The 18,480-nt window shown below is 35.4% G+C and overlaps 1 protein-coding gene across 1 annotated transcript in view; it reads left to right on the forward strand.

The window, feature by feature from the left end:
- Positions 1 to 18,480, forward strand: part of LOC306876884 (unconventional myosin-XVI-like) — a gene marked incomplete at both ends in the record, with an annotated part of 162,128 nt that overhangs the window by 34,098 nt on the left and 109,550 nt on the right. The window contains 2 exons of the mRNA XM_079428326.1: positions 471 to 541; positions 2,116 to 2,259. Coding sequence (XP_079284452.1) covers positions 471 to 541; positions 2,116 to 2,259 — 215 coding nt within the window. The remainder of the gene's footprint in view (positions 1 to 470; positions 542 to 2,115; positions 2,260 to 18,480) is intronic.

Consider the following 18,480-nt stretch of genomic DNA (forward strand, 5'->3'; position numbering starts at 1 on the left):
GTAACTTTGTATGTATCTTTTATGGAGAATGAGTTCTGAGAAAAATGTATCCAAGATGGCGAACACAGGGAGATTAAAAAAAAAAAAAAAAAAAAAAAAAAAAACTTTTGGACTAGTTTGACAAGATATGTTTGTTAGCTTAGCGACATGCTAACACCAAACTCCTGCGCTTCATTTAAGTAGCTCTGTTTGTTTCTGTTTATGTAGAGTGTTCTATATCAGGCACTTGTGAGATTTAATTTCCATAAGAATGTGGCCTTATAAGGTTGGCGCCTTTGTAGGCTGTAGACAGCTAGGCAGCACACTAGGTTTTGGAACAGAGCCAGTATGTGACACCAGTGTCTGTAGAGATTCTACCAATTCATCATATTTCCTCACTGTGTGTTTGCGTGCAGAGGGGGTTGCTTAGATTTGATGAAGTGTTCATTTTGCAAATATATTCATCCTCCCTTGCTTTTCTTTTGTTCCAGTGCTGAGGCTGCTGAAGGAGGGAGCTGACCTGAACACAGTGATTTCCTCAGGAGGATCTCTGCTCCATCTGGTAAGAACATAAGGACAAGCTCTGACAAATTCAGTTACATGCGCCTTGCCTCTTGAGTCATCATACACTGTGGCTGTGATGTCCTCAGCAGAATATCTAACTGTCCCTGTTTAAAATCAATGTCCCAAAACTCAGTTTCTTTATGTATGAGGTCCTCTACAATATATGTAGACTTATTTTTAAGGAATATTATAAAATGTTCTGACTTAAAATTTTGGTTCGACAAGCCACACCAGCGACGCATGTTCTGTATTTCTGTGACATGTTCTGTAACCCTTATAAGCTGTAATATAAAAAAATGGCATCCTCAGTCTGTCTGTGAGCATCACAGCGAAAATTAAGCGTCAGACCGATTAAATATATACCAAATTTAGCAAATAATGCTTTGATAATCTCTAAATTAATTTCCAAATTAATTTTTTATAAACATAAAATCTAAAATTCTTATGCAACAGGTGGATGCAATGAAAGAAAGCTTTACATCTACAGATTCTCTTTCTTTTTTAATATTTTATTTTGCTGTAGTGGAGTTTCAAAAGAAGTCTACTAGAAATCTAAATGACCCACGCTCTTACACTCTTACTGTTCCCGGTCAAATGTGACTGCACACAGCCAGTGTATGAACCTTTTTTTGTAAAGCTTAAGAGAGCTGAAGCCATTATTAATTCATTTTCCTTTATTTGACAATGCCTGGTTATTTATTACACCGATATGTTCTGTTCAGTGCCTGTTTTCCAACTGAATGGTGGACGTCCATTACACTCCCTTTAGTTGGTTCATTGTAACTCAGGGAAACATTTGACACCATTCAGTGACACTGGCTTTAATAGACCCGGTCCGGTGTGTGAGCACTACACTCAAGCACGATGCATGACTCAATTTTTTGTTAGTTAATTTTGTGACCATAGAGAGGTAAATAAATTTAAAGGGCTCACCAGGGTATAGTACAGCTAAACAGAAACAAATCCAATTTCTGCAGTAATTGGAGACAGTTTAATTAAGTCTTGGCGCTGTCTAGGAGTCAGAGATGCTCAGACAGAAAACAATACATTTTTTATGGTGCTGCATATGAAATCAACCATTCATATCCAATGCAATATATGAAATTATTTTTTAATTACAATTTTGATTATTGCACCTCTAACAGAAATCAACCTGTGCCTCAGTGCAATCAATGCAATTATCTAATGTGAAAAGAGCTAAATCTTTTTAATCCATTTAAATGTCTCATTTAAATGCACAGTAGATTAGCTAAATAATGTCTGAATAAAGTTAATGCACTCATTCATTAAAGCACTTGGAAAGTTTGTTATTGGGCACAATGATTTAAGTTTGAGGCAGTTGACATTCAATGAAATATCTTTCCAAAAATGACAGTGGGTGTAAAAAGTATTAGGCTACATAAATATATGGGCTGCATAGCATTATATATACATTAAAACATTAGCATTAGATATATGATTTTTGTAATGACTTTTAATTTTGTAAGACATTTAAGATGAGAAGTGAAATCCTCTTGCTCCCCTGTGACTGGGAATGCCACATGTCTGCCTCTTTTGCTTTTGTCTCTGCAGTGCGCCCGCCATGACAATGTGTTCACAGCAGAGATTTTGATAGAGAAAGGACTGAATGTCAACCTGCAGGATGACGACCTCTGGACTGCCCTGCATGTTGCCTGTGCCTGCGATCACGCAGATATGGTGCTGCTGCTGCTGCTGGTGAGAAATACACCACAAACACAGACACTAGTGATGCATGATATTGGATTTTTGCTGATATCCGATATGCCGATAATTTTCAACTCATTTTGGCCGATTGCCGATTGCCGATACCGATATATAATTATTTTTAAATTATGGTTAGTTTTTAACAATAACTTATTTGTTAGAATTAAATAAACAATAATAAAGTTATTTTATAATGACAGTACATTGAAGATTTGAAAATAACTATAAATAAACTATATATTAATCACAGCATTTTCTTTCTGAAAGATGCAGTGGTAACCTTATCATTTTATTTTATGATTTAACATTTGTAAATGGTCTAAAGCAAAAGTTGTAAAAATTCTGAAAATCTTTTAGAGCTCATAATTTGTTTAGAAATATAACATATTACATATTAAAGAATAAATGAGTATATATTTTTTTTTATTCATGTAAGCTATAGCTTCTGACCTTTAAATCAAAACATACTCATGAGTTTATGGCATCAATTACTGCTTTATTTAATCAGAAATAGTCTAAATATTATTCGTGTATTTTGCTTTCATTTTATTAGAAGTAAGCCAACAGCGCCCCCTACGGAATTAAAACTCCTTACCGAACGGGCATTAAGACTCAGAGGAGGCTGCTGCTGCACATGCTATTACTGTTATCTCTATCACACACTGAACACATCATTCTACATGTGCATTCTCAGTTTAAATGCAGCGATCCAAAACAGTGAATCCATTCACCATTCAGGCAAAACTTCTTCAACTGCTTCTAGAATGAGCCACAATGCTGACGTGATCTAATCGCATTGTTAACGTGATCTAATTGCTAGCACACCCTGAGCACATGTTAGTTAATGTATTCCTCTTATCGGCGAGACATATCGACATAATTTTTCATATCGGGCCAAAGTTTACATTTAAAGTCATTATCGGCCGATTCCGATATTGGTTCGATAATATTGTGTATTCCTAACAGACACCAAATCAAAATGTGAGTTTTGTATCTTTTAGTACATTTAGTACATTAATAACTGACAAGTTTCACTTCTAGAATAGCAGTCTCTTTTCTGGAAAACTGTGGCAAAAATATTAAAGATTGCAATTAGGGAAATATGAAATCAAAAATATTCTTCAGCTGACAGATTTCTCTAAGTATTGCAAACTTTTTTGTCCAACACTGGAAAGAAATCTGCACTTGTCAAGTGTTTTAATGGGGTATTCAGTAGAAGTCTGTGACACCTCTCTTTAATACGAGTAAAAGGTTTGTGTGCTGAAGGATGAAGGAAAAAATAAAATGAAAGAGATAAAAAACATGACTGCCTGCCTCCATGCACTCTTCCACCAGGGTCTTGAGAATTTAATGAGCTCCTTGAATCGACACACCACACCCTTGACCAGCCTTGATTTGGTGTGTGTGTGTTTCCAAGTGCATTTGAGTAACACACAGACGTAGGGGAGGGAAGACATGTCCATCTTTCTTGACAGCCGTTGTATTTGGCAAGCACATCACCAATGAACATGTGGAATAGAGTGGCATGGATATTCTTAAACGTTTGTTTCTCTGTGGAAGAAAATCCACTCAGATTTAGAACATCATGAAGGTGAGTGAATCATAACTGAACCTTTAAAGTCACGTGTGTTGAGGTCCAGTCATAGATTGGTAAAGATTCACATTACCTCATATTTCAAATACATCATCACTGAGTTTCTCTTTGACACAGTCACTTATGGCTTCTTGACTGTTTCGTTTGGGACATGTGTTTTTTTTCTTTAAAGCTGCTTTGAAACAATATGTATTATGAAAAGTGCCATAGAAATAAATGTGAATTGAACTGAAAATGCACGTCTCTCCTCCTAAAACAGCTTAGAGTAAAGTTTTGTCATATGTCGGACATGGTGGATCAGTTGAGCGTAATCCTCCGCAGTGCTGTCAGGTCCAGGCAGGATCAGGATTTCCCTGCGTCTTTAGACAGGCGGTGTTCAGTCAGCATGCTGTCATGTCAGATTGTTGCCTTTACCACAAACAAACACAGCAAATCCTCCAAAATAATACACAGGTGATTTAACTTACCCTGATAGAATGTCTGCAGTATTCCTGTAACAGAAGGATTTTTAAATGGGTAAATATGCATTATTTCTTATTTCTTTAGGGTTAGTTTACCTAAAAATGAGCATTGTCATTAATTATTCACGTGATGTCGTTCCAAATCGTGAGACCTTCATTTATCTTTGGAACGGAAATTTAAGATATTTTTGATGAAATCCAAGAGCTTTCTGACTCTGCATAGACAGCAAGGGAACTATCACGTTCAAGGCCCAGAAACCTTGTAAGGACATTGTTAAAATAGTTCATGTGACATCAGTGGTTCAACTGTAATTTTATGAAGCTCTGAGAATACTTTTTTTGCACTAAGAAAACAAAAATAATGACCTTATTCAATGATTTCCTTTCTTCCGGGTCAGTCCGCCACCATTCACGAGAGAACCACGATGCGTGTGTGGTGCTGCTGACGCAGCAGCTGGTATTCTGACGTGGAACACGCATGTGCTGTGCCTTGTTTACAAGCAAAGAAATGCACACACATGCATCGTGGTACTATTGTGAGCATGTGTCGAAGATGAGAAGAAGAGAAGACATTGAATAAAGTAGTTGTTTTTGTTTTCTTTGCGCACAAAATATTCCCGTAGCTTCATAACATTAAGGTAGAACCACTGATGTCACATGGACTATTTTAACGATGTCCTTACTACCTTTCTGTGTCTTGAACGTGGTAGTTATTTTGCTGTATATGGAGTGTCAGAAAGCTCTCAGATTTCATCAAAAATATCTTAATTTGTGTTCCGAAGATGAACGAAGGTGTTAAGGGTTTTGAATGACATGAGGGTGAGTAATTAATGACATCATTTTCATTTTTGAGTGATCTGTCCCTTTCATTTTCACTTTGATTTTCTTAAGTCGACTTAAAATACCATTTGGAACCCTTTTTACTTCCAATATGTGACATATTAATTCAGGAATCCTGAAAATTTAATGTTATAATTAAATATTTTACATTTTAATATATTAAAGTATTTCGATCCTGAAATCGTACACCCCAGAGCTAGAGTTGCATTCCCAAATTCTTGTTATAAGAGACATGCAGACAATGAGTTTGCATAGAGCAACATTTACCATAAACCAAGCTGCTCTGAAACTGATTTTATTTTGATATATAGTGCAGCCTTAACCAGAACACTCATACTGACTCCCCCTTGGATTCACAGACAGTTAAACATAAGTGTGTCACTGTTGTTCTTCACACTGTTATGCCAGGCAAAAGCTCACTCCGTGTGCGTGTCAGTAGAAGCTCAAAGGAACAGGGATATCTGGGTTATTTTTAGCACTGTGACTTCAAAGAGCATCTTTCATAAGGAGAATTTCTTCTCCAAATGTTAGAGTGGAGAGAAGAAGCTCAAGATTATTTCTTCTCATTGATACCAGTGCAGCACAGCATGCAGATGCATCCTGTTTGCTATGGGCACTAATAGGCCATGAATGTTTGAGTCATATTTATTAAATTAAACTTGGAAGAGAGAGAGTGAATGACTCTCAAACTTTGTCACAAATGTGGCGCCCAATGTAGGGCTCCCTCTGTGAACCGTAAGACCATAAGAAATCGTTGTTTGTGATATGTGGCTTTGCATTTGAGAGGAAAATTGTTGACTGGCAGCGATAATATCAAACTTGTGGGATGTTTTCGTAGAGTTGGAAAGGCCACTAAATCAGCAGGCTGTTGAATCGTGTATCGCCTCCCTTGGATTCCCCAACGACAATGTAATTGAAGCATACGATTGAAAATCGGCTTTAAACACTGCTATGATGCACTGCAGGAAAACAGAGCGACTTAATAGAATCTAAAACTGACTCAGAGAAATAGTGGGGAAAAGGAGATTTATGCCATTAATTTGTCATTGAACAGCATATCCTCCACAAATTAGAAGCCTTGGGGTGTAAACAGACTATGAATCAGTGTGTTTATCTCTGAAGAGAATCTAAAAGGAAAACACCAGGGGAAGATATTCGCCCCCTTCAATCCAAATCCATTTACAATGATTCCAGCACAAGCTGTTCCTCATACTGTGAGCTCATCCTTCATATTGATGACTGAATCATTTCATTTTCTTTTGATAATGAAAGCTCTGCCAGCTCACGCATCACACATGCTGCCACGTTTCCTGCTTCTAGACCTCAGGTGAAAGTACAGATCACGATTTTTGTATCTCCATGAAAAAATACGCTCTGATATCTAGAAGAAAACCGTTGTCTGGTTATTGTTATTTGGAACATGCACTGTGGAGACACCAGCTTTGCCTGCTCTACTTTTCAGTGTGTGTCTGACTCCAGACCACTTTCGACCTGATATTCACTAGAGCGTGAAGCAGCAAACCATGTGCCCCTGCCAGCTTACTTCAATCACAGAGCCCCTTTAGGAATACTGGCCAAAAATACACTTACTACTACTACTACTACTACTACTACAGACACATACACACAGAGACCCAGCTTTCAGTTTTCTGTTGACTACTGTACATCCAAAATAACATCCAGACTTGATGCAGAGATCTAGTTCAGTCTGTATCACAACTTAAATATTATCTGTACTGCCATTGTATAACCATCTCTTTATCTGCAGTTCAATATGGTGAGGTTAATCCACTCACCTGAGCATCTTTATTCAGATGATGTATAGGCTCAAACCCCATCTGTCGCCATTTGTCCACATCACCAGCCATAACAATGTAATAAAATAACAAAGATTAGTAAACCGCTTCAGTATGAAGTTGCAGCAGTTAAATTGACAGTTCTGTCATCATTTACTCATCCTCAAATCTGTTTAGCTTGTTTTGAAGAATATATGTATTTTGTCCATACAATGAAAGGCAATGGGGTCCAATGTTGCTGGGACATATCTTCTTTAGTGTTCCACAGAAGAAAGAAAGTCATACAGGTTTGGGACACTTTAATTAAAGCTTCATACATCCACACCAGTAGGTGTCAGTGTGATGTCCAAGATCACTCTGAAGAAAAGCCAGTTAGACGTAAACAAAATATACTAAGTGCAAAATATAATTACACTAAGTTCAAACTTGGCAGAGATTTTCAAAGTAGAACTACTTGGAGAGGTCTTGCATTAAATAAATAAATAAATAAATATATATATATATATATATACATACACACATATGCATGGCTGAGCGATTAATTGCATTTGCGATAATATGAAATAGATATGAAAAAACGCGATACGTGACACGCGAGAGTAAAGAGGTGTTTGACTTGAAGATCGATCGGTGTATGACATCATAGTACGTCGAGAGAAAGCATAAGGAGACGCCCGCTCTTTTATAGCTCTCGCAGTATTTGATGACACACAACGATCGATCTAGCTGTGCTGCTTCTAGTCGAACACATCTAAGCAGTCTTCAGAGGAAGAAGCATCAAGTTGGCACGCTATGTTGCCAAGTCCGCAGTTTGTGGTCTTACATATCATGCAGAATTGACACGCTACATGTAAATGATATCCTTTGTTTCCTGTCAAAATAACGGAGTTCCTTTTGGAATTCTTCAGCTTTTAAGAACTGCCGGTTTTCCGGTAGTGGGCGGGACTAATGCGCAAACGGCAATCTCATTGGCTGGCGGCTGGCGCTCACCTATTATCCTCCCTGTTTTGATTTCAGTGAATCAGTTCGAGCGAACGCAGACAACCTGATTAATATTCATGAACCCAGCAGCTCAATAATCCTTAGTGCGTTTTATATTGTTCTTATTAGTAGTAGAATTCATAGTAGTTTTTATCTTATCAGTATTATTTGTAGTTTTTTTCCCCCTTTTTTTATAGGAACACTAAATGACAAACAATATCTTAAGCAACACCACCAGACCTAAGTTCAGTCAACATGACAAATATGCATTCATACATGTTTATTCTAATTACTAAAGTGCAATCATCATTTAATGCTAAATTATCACAATATCATATAATGTTTGATATTTAAAAGAAAACTGTGCCATTTTCCAAACATAAGCTTTATTTATATATATATATATATATATATATATATATATATATATATATATATATATATATATATATATATATATATATATATTAGTATATCAGATAATTAATATTAGTCTGGTGAGTAAACTAAAAAAAATTACAAGCCGATGGAGATTCTATTGCTAAGAAGAGGGTTGATCATATTTACAATAATCAATTTAATTTGATAGATGTCTCTCACATTGTCCCACAGAAACATTAAAATAGTGTAGATTAGTGTACAATGTTTTATAATAATAATTTATTCTATTTAGTGACCATTTGATTCATTTAACATATTTAAAATTGGGGGCATCCAAGTTATTTGACATATTTGAACATTTAAAAAAAAAAAATAATATTCCCTGGTAATTAGTTTCTTTTATAATGATGTAACTCAGTTACTGTTTGTGAGAAGTAACTAGTAATATAACTAATTACTTTTTTAAAGTAACGTGCCCAACACTGTATACTATACAATGATTTATTACTTGTCTTTGTTGAATAATACAGAATATAAAAAGCTTTAAAAAATATTGCATATTAAATCGCAATCGCAATATTGGTAAAAAAAAACATTAGATTATTTTCCAAAATCGTTCAGCCCTAATACATACACACACACACACACACACCCCTAAGTGATAATATCCAAATTTCGCCCAATTAGCCATTTTCTCTCCCCAGTGTCATGTGACTCGTTAGTGTTACGATGTCTTAGGTGTGAATGGGGAGCAGGTGTGTTAAATTTGGTGTTATCGCTCTGACTCTCTCATAGTGGTCACTGGAAGTTCAACATGGCACCTCATGGCAAAGAACTCTCTGAGGATCTGAAAAAAATAATTGTTGCTCTACATAAAGATGGTGTAGGCTATAAGAAGATTGCCAAGACCCTGAAACTGAGCTGCAGCACTGTGGCCAAGACCAGACAGCGGTTTAACAGGACGGGTTCCACTAGCCATGGTCGGCCAAAGAAGTTGAGTGCACGTGCTCAGCGTCATATCCAGAGGTTGTGTTTGGGAAATAGACATATGAGTGCTGCCAACATTGCTGCAGAGGTTGAAGGGGTGGGGGGTCAGCCTGTCAGTGCTCAGACCATACGCCGCACACTGCATCAAATTGGTCTTCATGGCTGTCGTCCCAGTAGGAAGCATCTTCTAAAGATGATGCACAAGAAAGTCGGCAAACAGTTTGCTGAAGACAAGCAGACTAAGGACATGGATTACTGGAACCATGTCTTGTGGTCTGATGAGACCAAGATAAATTTATTTGGTTCAGATGGTGTCAAGCGTGTGTGGCGGCAACCAGGTGAGGAGTACAAAGACAAGTGTGTCTTGCCTACAGTCAAGCATAGTGGTGGGAGTGTCATGGTCTGGGGCTGCATGAGTGCTGCCGGCACTGGGGAGCTACAGTTCAATGAGGGAACCATACATGCCAACATGTACTGTGACATACTGAAGCAGAGACTGGGCCGCAGGGCAGTATTCCAACATGATAATGACCCCAAACACACCTCCAAGACGACCACTGCCTTGCTAAAGAAGCTGAGGGTAAAGGTGATGGACTGGATAAGCATGTCTCCAGACCTAAACCCTATTGAGCATCTGTGGGGCATCCTCAAACGGAAGGTGGAGGAGCGCATGGTCTCTAACATCCACCAGCTCTGTGATGTCATCATGGAGCCCAAGAGGGTTAAGGCAGTGCTGGAAAATAATGGTGGCCAAACAAAATATTGACACTTTGGGCCCAATTTGGACATTTTCACTTAGGGGTGTACTCACTTTTGTGGCCAGCGGTTTAGACATTAATGGCTGTGTGTTGAGTTATTTTGAGGGGACAGCAAATTTACACTGTTATACAAGCTGTACACTCACTACTTTACATTGTAGCAAAGTGTCATTTCTTCAGTGTTGTCACACAAAAATGTGAGGGGTGTACTCATATATATATATATATATCAATCAATCTACATAAAATGTCTTATTCAACTGAACACACTTTAGTTTAAAAACAAGTCAGGATATTGGAAAACAACAACAAAACAATATAAAATCATGCAGTATAGTGGAATGAAAAAGCTCATTCTTTGTGAACAGCCCCTTACAATGTTAATATTTAGGCATTTGTGTTTGTATACAGTTTGGCAGAAGAGAAAAGTGTGTGATATTCTTTTAAATTGAGGTCAATATTACTGCATTTAATCCAGCTACATCATCTCCCAGTTTCTGTCTGTTTGTTTCTGTGTTTGTGTGAAAGTGTTTGAGCATCTGCATGTGAACTGTGCCACTATGCTTTGAAGCATTCTGTTTGATAGTACTCACAACAGCTTTAACGTGTTTGTGTGTGTATGTGAACCACTGCTCGGCTGTATGAATGAATATTTCTAAAAGTAGGTCTCATTTGCATAAAAGTATGCAAGTCAGTGTGCGCAGAGCTCTCGTACGGCAGAGATAACTTAAAGACTTAATTAACTGCATGAAGACGTGATCCTCTCACTCTGAAGATCCCTTAATAGTGGTCACGGTCTTACCCCTTTTTTAAACAGACCTTTTTCATTACACTCTAAATTCAGTGTACCACAACCTCTTTTCCTGTCTGATGCACAAGCCCTCTGTTGACTGAGAGAGAATATAGTATTTATCTCTGCGAAATAAAGCGTGAGAGAGTGTACAGGGATGTTTGTACTTAGCATTCTTGTATACCATGTTCATTATTTCTGCAGTATACTGTAAATACTGCAGTATGCATATACTACACTTGACAAAATGTGCAGTACACAGCAGTTCTGTTATACTGCCAATACTGTTATACTTTTTATTAATACTTAAAATAAATTTTTATATTTTTCATTTTAATTATAAAGATTTTTTATTCATTTTAATGTGTACAATTGTTGATTTTTCAGCATTGATTTTAATACTTCAAGTTAAAATAAATGAAGTTAAAAGGTAGCTGATGTTTTGTTTATATTTTTTTAGTTAATGCAATTGTTATTTTATTTTACTTTATTTTAATTTTAGTTTTGTTAACTATAATATCTCTGATATATAAAACACACACCGGTTTGACCATCTTTTTCCTCTGACAAATGAGTACTTAATATCAGCTGGGATTTCTGCGAAATCATAATTGTTATTTTGTTGCATTTAGTCCATATATGTTCTTGATATTTACATTTTGACAATGATGAATTGACCGGAAGCTTCAGTGATTACCATCTTAAGTATTCAAATGCAATTCATGCCTCATTACATATAGATACTTACTAAAAAATTAGTTTTCAGTAAGCAGCATGTGTCTGTACAGTTATAGTTTGATTGATTGACTCTCTGTCTGGCTCTGTAATTTTATTGAGATAAGAAAAAAAACAAGGATTCTCCTCTAGCAAGCCCCTTTAACCTCTTTTCTCTCTGCGGGTGAAGCAAGGGTTGTCTCCGTTGCTATGGTTACAACTTTTCCATCTCCGTATTACTTTTCAGCAGTCTTGCTGTGGCTCCATTTAACGTCAGTTGCAGTACATGCAGTCGTGTCTTCCACAGGTCAGTCATTAGCAAGAATCTCTCAATGTATTTCCAGTTATTCCGCACACAGATACAATATTTCAATCCCAAATCAATAATAATGATAATAATAATAATAATAATAATAATAAATTATGTTTTTCAAAAGAAAATTTAGACTGTCTTTAGGACAATTCATATTTGTTGCATCATGACCATTCTTTCATTATTAAATATATATCTGTCTGTCTGTCTAGTATCTATCTATCTATCTTATAAAGTTTGATATGCTTAGTGTATAGTAATACACTTATTTATATATATATATATGTGTATATATATATATATATATATATATATATATATATATATATATATATTTACTTTAAGTTCCATAAATGAGATTTATGGATTATGAACAAACATAAATTAACAACATAAATAGTATATTTATAAATAATTATGGTAACACTTTAGAATAGGGAACACATAGTCACTTTTAACTATGACTTCCCTCAATGCACTTCTGATTTGCTGCTTATTAATATTTAATAAGGTAGTTGGGTAACACTTTAGAATTGGGAACACTTATTCACTATTATCTACGACTCTTCCCTCAGTATATTCCTAATTTGCTGCTTATTAATAGTTAGTAAGGTAGGTATTGGGTAGGATTAGGGATGTAGAATAAGGCATTAATATGTGCTTAATTACTACTAATAAATGGCTAATATTTTAGTAATATGCATGCTAATAAACAACTACTTAAGAGAACCTAAAATAAAGTGTTACCGGTAGTTGTTAAGTTTAGGTATGGGGTCGGATTAAGGGATCTAGAATAAAGTCATGCAGAATATGTGCTTTATAAGTAATAATAAACAGCCCATGTGCTAGTAATACGCATGCATGCTAATAAGCAGCCAGTTAATGGTGAGAATTTAACTTAAAATAAAGTGTTACCATAATTATTAACCTAGAATATTAAATAAATCTATATATCATGAAAATAATTTCACATTGCAAACAATCTTAATGGTGTTCATTTTCATTATGCAAAATACAATAACTTGTTTCTTTCTTTTGACTTTTGGGGTGAAATTTGACAGGAGTGTGTTCTTGCCAGGTTCCTGAAACTTGACACCGCACTTCTCCTTCACTAATATGCTGTTTTTTTAATGCAAACTGTTTTATATTTCAGTTTTTTGTCTCATATTGTGCTGTTAATGCTCTTATCTCTGCTGTGCAATATGCAGTGCTTTAGGTCAGAATCTCCCACACACACTCAGCAGTATCTCCCTCTGCCTCCCTCTCTTTCCTTCTTCCATATTCTACTGCATCCTGCTTCCAAAAGTGGACCATAACGACCTATTTTTTGGGATTAGTCAGAGTCAGGATTTAGGAGGTACTGCCAATCAAGTAAGACATGCATTAGGTTAGGGATCATTAGCTTAGTCATTTCCTATGAGGATTACTTCCTGAACAAACAAACATTAAATTGACGTCATGGAAAAAAGGATTTTCCTTGCTGCTTTTCCAACTAAACAGACATGGCTTTATAATGTATAGTATTTTATTTACTGGTATTATTTGGAAAAATACCTTCAGTTATGGGTAATTTTCCATCAGTTACCTTTTTACGGTAATTTGATGTAGATTTTGTCAGTTTTCTGGATGTCACACCTCACACAGGATGTGCCCTTAATCAACTATAGTTGTACTTTATGTTCAGTCGTGATTCAATTGTAGGGCCCTATGATTTCTGCGATGCAGAAAATGCGGACAGAATCTCGGAATCAAGTCATGCAAATGGAATTTACTGTATAATGAGGAATGTCATAGAATTTGCCAAATTGTGGATGAATAAATCCAAAGTAGGTCAGTACACTTAAATCAAAATGCGATATGGTATCTGTGAATATTAAGCTGCAAAAATACAATTTAAGTACAAATCCTGCATATTCTGTGTGTCTCTGTGTGAATGAATGGCACAGACCTGCGGTTTTGTTTACTACACTGAAGCCAGTGTGACGCTCACTGTGTTTTCAGCCTCTGCCGCCTCAATATAAGAACATATGAACACATGAACATAATCTCTAGAACTGCTCTGAGTGTCACTTCATTAACATTTTACCATTTCTTTTGAGAAAAAAAAAATATTGTCATATCATATAAACTTCTTCTTCACAACAACCTGTCAAAATAAAAGTTTGGTTTAACATGAATAAACAGTGACAGAAATATACTAATTAATGTAATGATAGGATTACTACTAATAATAAAATTATTACTATTTATTAATATTTACCAGAAAAATTATTTAACTCAATTTTTATTTACCAGCAAAAATTAAAATTTTTCAGTATTTCTGATAAAAAAAAGGCCCATAATAATGAAATTTGAAATTTAATGATACCGTTAAAATGGAATCCAGAAAATTAATAGAAAGCACTGAATTTGGTAAAAATACACCTGAATTTGAGGAACGTAAAACATATTTCATACAGCCCAAAAAAGTAATTTTTGTTAAACTTTTAATACATTGTTGATAAAAAAAAAAAATTACAATGGAAAATCCAGAAAAAAAAAAAAACATCATGGTGTTGACATCACATTAACATATCAGTGTCCACGTTTTCATATCAACATCAAGTCTCAGCTCACACAGAAGTCACTTTCAAACCAAGCATTCTTTCGTTCATGAATCTGAATGGCCAACCTCAACCCGTTGCAAAATCTGTGTGACTTTGAGTCATTCGAATGACTGAATTTTCCACGAAACTTCACAAAACAACAATGTCCCTCCACCTTTACACATTTCACATGTTGTTACAAACGTAGTTCAATCGTGAGGGAGTTAATTTGCTTGTTTCCTGTGCAGAAGGGTTGTAGGGGTCAGTGAGAGGGTAAAAAGCTGTCTCAATTAAGATGGAAAGTTGTCACAATACCTGTTTAAAATGCAATAATCCTTGAGTAGTTTTAAAAAGCCAAAAGGTGTTGAACGATGATGAATCCACGTTAGTGAACCATGCAGATGTTCGGAAGTTTGCCATATTAGTTGGAAAGTGAACGGTGTTCTCATTTACTTTCATTGCTATTAGCCTATTATCATAACATATTAAATTTAACAAAGGCAATTAAGCCTGTGCTCAAAGCCCTGTAATGGGACACAGGCAGCCATCATCATGTAGATTAGATGTAATTATGCTACGTGATTGTCCTCGTTTCCTGGTGCAGTCGCTGTTGTTTTCCACTTTACTCGGGAGGAAGTTTCATCTGTTTCTCCTTTGTTGACATGATTCGAAAAAGTATGATAGCGGAGCACAAATGCACAAAATACAAAGATTAAAAGAACGACGTGACCAAGATATACTGAAAATATACTGATATGGTTTTCAAAACTGTCAGCACTGTCTCCCGCATCTAACACACCTGATTCAACTCGTCAGCTTATTAGTACTGACTTCAACACCTGAAGTTGGTCAGAAAGGGTGAAGAGAGTTGTGAGAAAACACAATGCATGTCAGATCTGTGTCATTCACACGTGTCAAATTAAAAAAAAAAATTCAGAATGAACTCTACTGCCAGTGATTGCTCTACTTTTTGATGTGGAATAGCCTAACTTGCTGCAAAACTGACTTATAAAACCAATGATAATAGCACTGTTTATTTTTCAACCTCACATAAAAATGATTAATGTCACAAAAACACATTTTTTGCTGCGATAATAACTACGACTTGTTGATTAAATTTCTTAAAAATGAACCAAAGCGTGATCATCATAGTGTATATTATACTGTCATCATTAGCCCTCCATGGATTCAGTCTTGCATGTAGCCTATTCTGTAGCTTGTTGTGAATATAAACCATCAGTTTTGGACACCGCAAATCTAAACTTCACACGATTTCTCGCGTTTGGAAATGAATTCAGGGGTTGTTTTCTGTCATTTAGAGAAATGTTTCTAATGTGCACACAGATGAGTTCTTCCAATCTGCAAAAGAACTTTAACAAAAGGCTAACATGTAAATGAATATATAATACATGTCTAATTAAATGACAACATTCTTAAAATGTTGTCCAACAACAAAGTGTGTTATTATGTTGTCCAATTAATTTGTTATTTTTTACATTTTATGGATTGCCCCAATTTCAGGCACGCCGAGACTCGTGTGAAACAGTATTATTATCAGTGTTATTATTATTATTTAAAACATGTTTTAATTAATACAAAGGAACGGATCATAAAAAGCGATAAATTTCTTAATTCATGGACATAATTTTTGCCATATCATGGGCTCATGGGCTCTGTGTACAGGAAAAGATGTAAAAAAAAAAAAAAGGAAATATAACAAATACATATCACGGTCTGTTATAAGTATGCATGACCAGCTGAAATGCATCCGCAAAATATTAAATGTAAGTTTTAAACCTCATTTGTTAGAACTCATGTGTTAGAACTAGGTTTAGCCTATAACACTCATATAACAATAAGCCAGCGTTTCTATAATTTTATTAATTTATTTTTTATGAAATAATGCACACCTCTTTAAATGTAATCTAAACATTGAACGTTAATACTGGTTGGTACATACAGTAAAAGTAAGCACACTTCAAGCACTGCTGTGACTGTAATATTTCACTGTAACTGTGGTCAAATAGCTTCAACATTTAGGCTAGCCGACAGTATATATGAAGAATAATTTGAGATTAAATGTTATAATGTTTTATTAGCCTATAATTGTAATATTACCACTATTATTTTAAGCCTATTATTGTAATATTATTATATTTTATTGCAAAATATATTGCAATCGAAAAATGTGTGTAATACAATTTCACAATATAATTTTTTATATATATATATTTTTTTCATTGTCAATTAAATGCAGCCTTGATGAGCACTTATTTAAAAAAAAAAAAAAAAAAAAAAAAAAAAACTTACTGCCCCCAAACTTTTGAATGGTTATTCTATTCTATTCTATTCTATTCTATTCTATTCTATTCTATTCTATTCTATTCTATTCTATTATATTCTATTCTATTCTATTCTATTCTATTCTATTCTATTCTATTCTATTATCATGTAATGTTACTATCTCTATATGTTTATTCATATATATATATATATATATAAATTTATTGTCTATTCTCTTTATTATTAGTGTTGCATTTCTTTTTATTACCTTAAATTATATGTATTTCTGCAGTGGAAGCTGCTGTCACCGAGACAGATTCCTCATATGTGTAATTACACACACTTGGCAAATTCTGATTCTGATTTCTATTAATTTAGTTCTCACATGTTGAGAATTTAGTTTGTAATAGCGAGGTAAAGGGCAAGCTTGTAAATCTGTGTGTGTGTGTTGATTGTTTAGTATTCAGGACTCTCAAAGTGTCACAGAGGACACGGCGCAGTTTGTCGATCAGAGGAGGTGATGCTGACATCTTCATCAGCTCTTCTCTTAGTGCCAGAGGTCCAGACCACTATCTCCTTCACACTGACCCTGCTTAATCAATTCACACACACTCAATAACAGTTCCACGCCAGACGGATCGATGGATCTCCACCAATACAAACACTCACACACACCCCATGTCCTCATGTGTCTCATGGTGTATTGCGTCAGGACTGTTTTGATTCCTGCGGCGTGAGATCTCTGGGAGGAGGTCATGACACACTCCTGTGGCAAACTGTCAGATCCGTTAGCGCTCTCTGGAGCCTTGAGTGTGTTTTGTGGGGGTGTATCCCAAAAAGTCATCGCTCATAAAGGCAGACAAAGGAGCTGCTGATTGTTAATGTTAATTAATACATTCATTAACCTACCGCTAACCTCAGTGCGTGATTGACACAACCTCCACAGTCTGAATGTGCTGATGGCTGGATTTAAAATGCATGCTGGGAAAAAAAACAAAACAAAAAAAAACATTAAGCTGCAGATTTGTCACAATGCCTTTGTGCTCCAACCAGTCAGATGGAGACGTGCCATTTGCAGCTTTAATTACACACAGGCCATTATGAGAGATAGCTGTAAATTCCATGCAGTGATTTGCTGAAGTTTGGTTATGTATTTTAAATGTCATGCCTTCCTCCTCTGTCTTAGTTAAGTGCATTAATAAGGTCTTTGGAATTTTTCTTTTTTTCACACTGCTAATAAAGCATGTCTTAGCTTTACGTGCATTAATGGCACTTACATTTATGTATTTAAGACGTTTGACAGACCTATATTATTCTTAATGTATTTCTTACGGAAATCGTAAGTTTGGAAAACATTAAATAACCAATAGCCTTAAGTTTTTTTTCGCAGTTGTTGGATGACTACAGATTGGTCACAATTGGATATGCTCTTAATAAGTAATACTTTTGTTCAGTTTTCCCAGTAGAATAAGACTGTCATCCTAAATATAGATGACATCAAAGCTAACAGAAATTGACCAAAAAATAATTTTCAGCTCTTAAAGTGCTTCAAACCTCTAACCAGGCAAGATCTCTAACCAGTATGCCACATTTTATATTTGCTTTATTTCCATGTCAGTGAAGCACTTTTTTGTCTTTTGTCATTTTATTAATTTGTATATATGATCTCATAAATTACTATTGTATCAGTTAAATAATTAATTGATTTAAACATTCTCATTACTTCAGT

This window comes from Barbus barbus (assembly GCF_936440315.1).
Source record: "Barbus barbus genome assembly, chromosome: 11".
Lineage (NCBI taxonomy): Eukaryota > Metazoa > Chordata > Actinopteri > Cypriniformes > Cyprinidae > Barbus > Barbus barbus.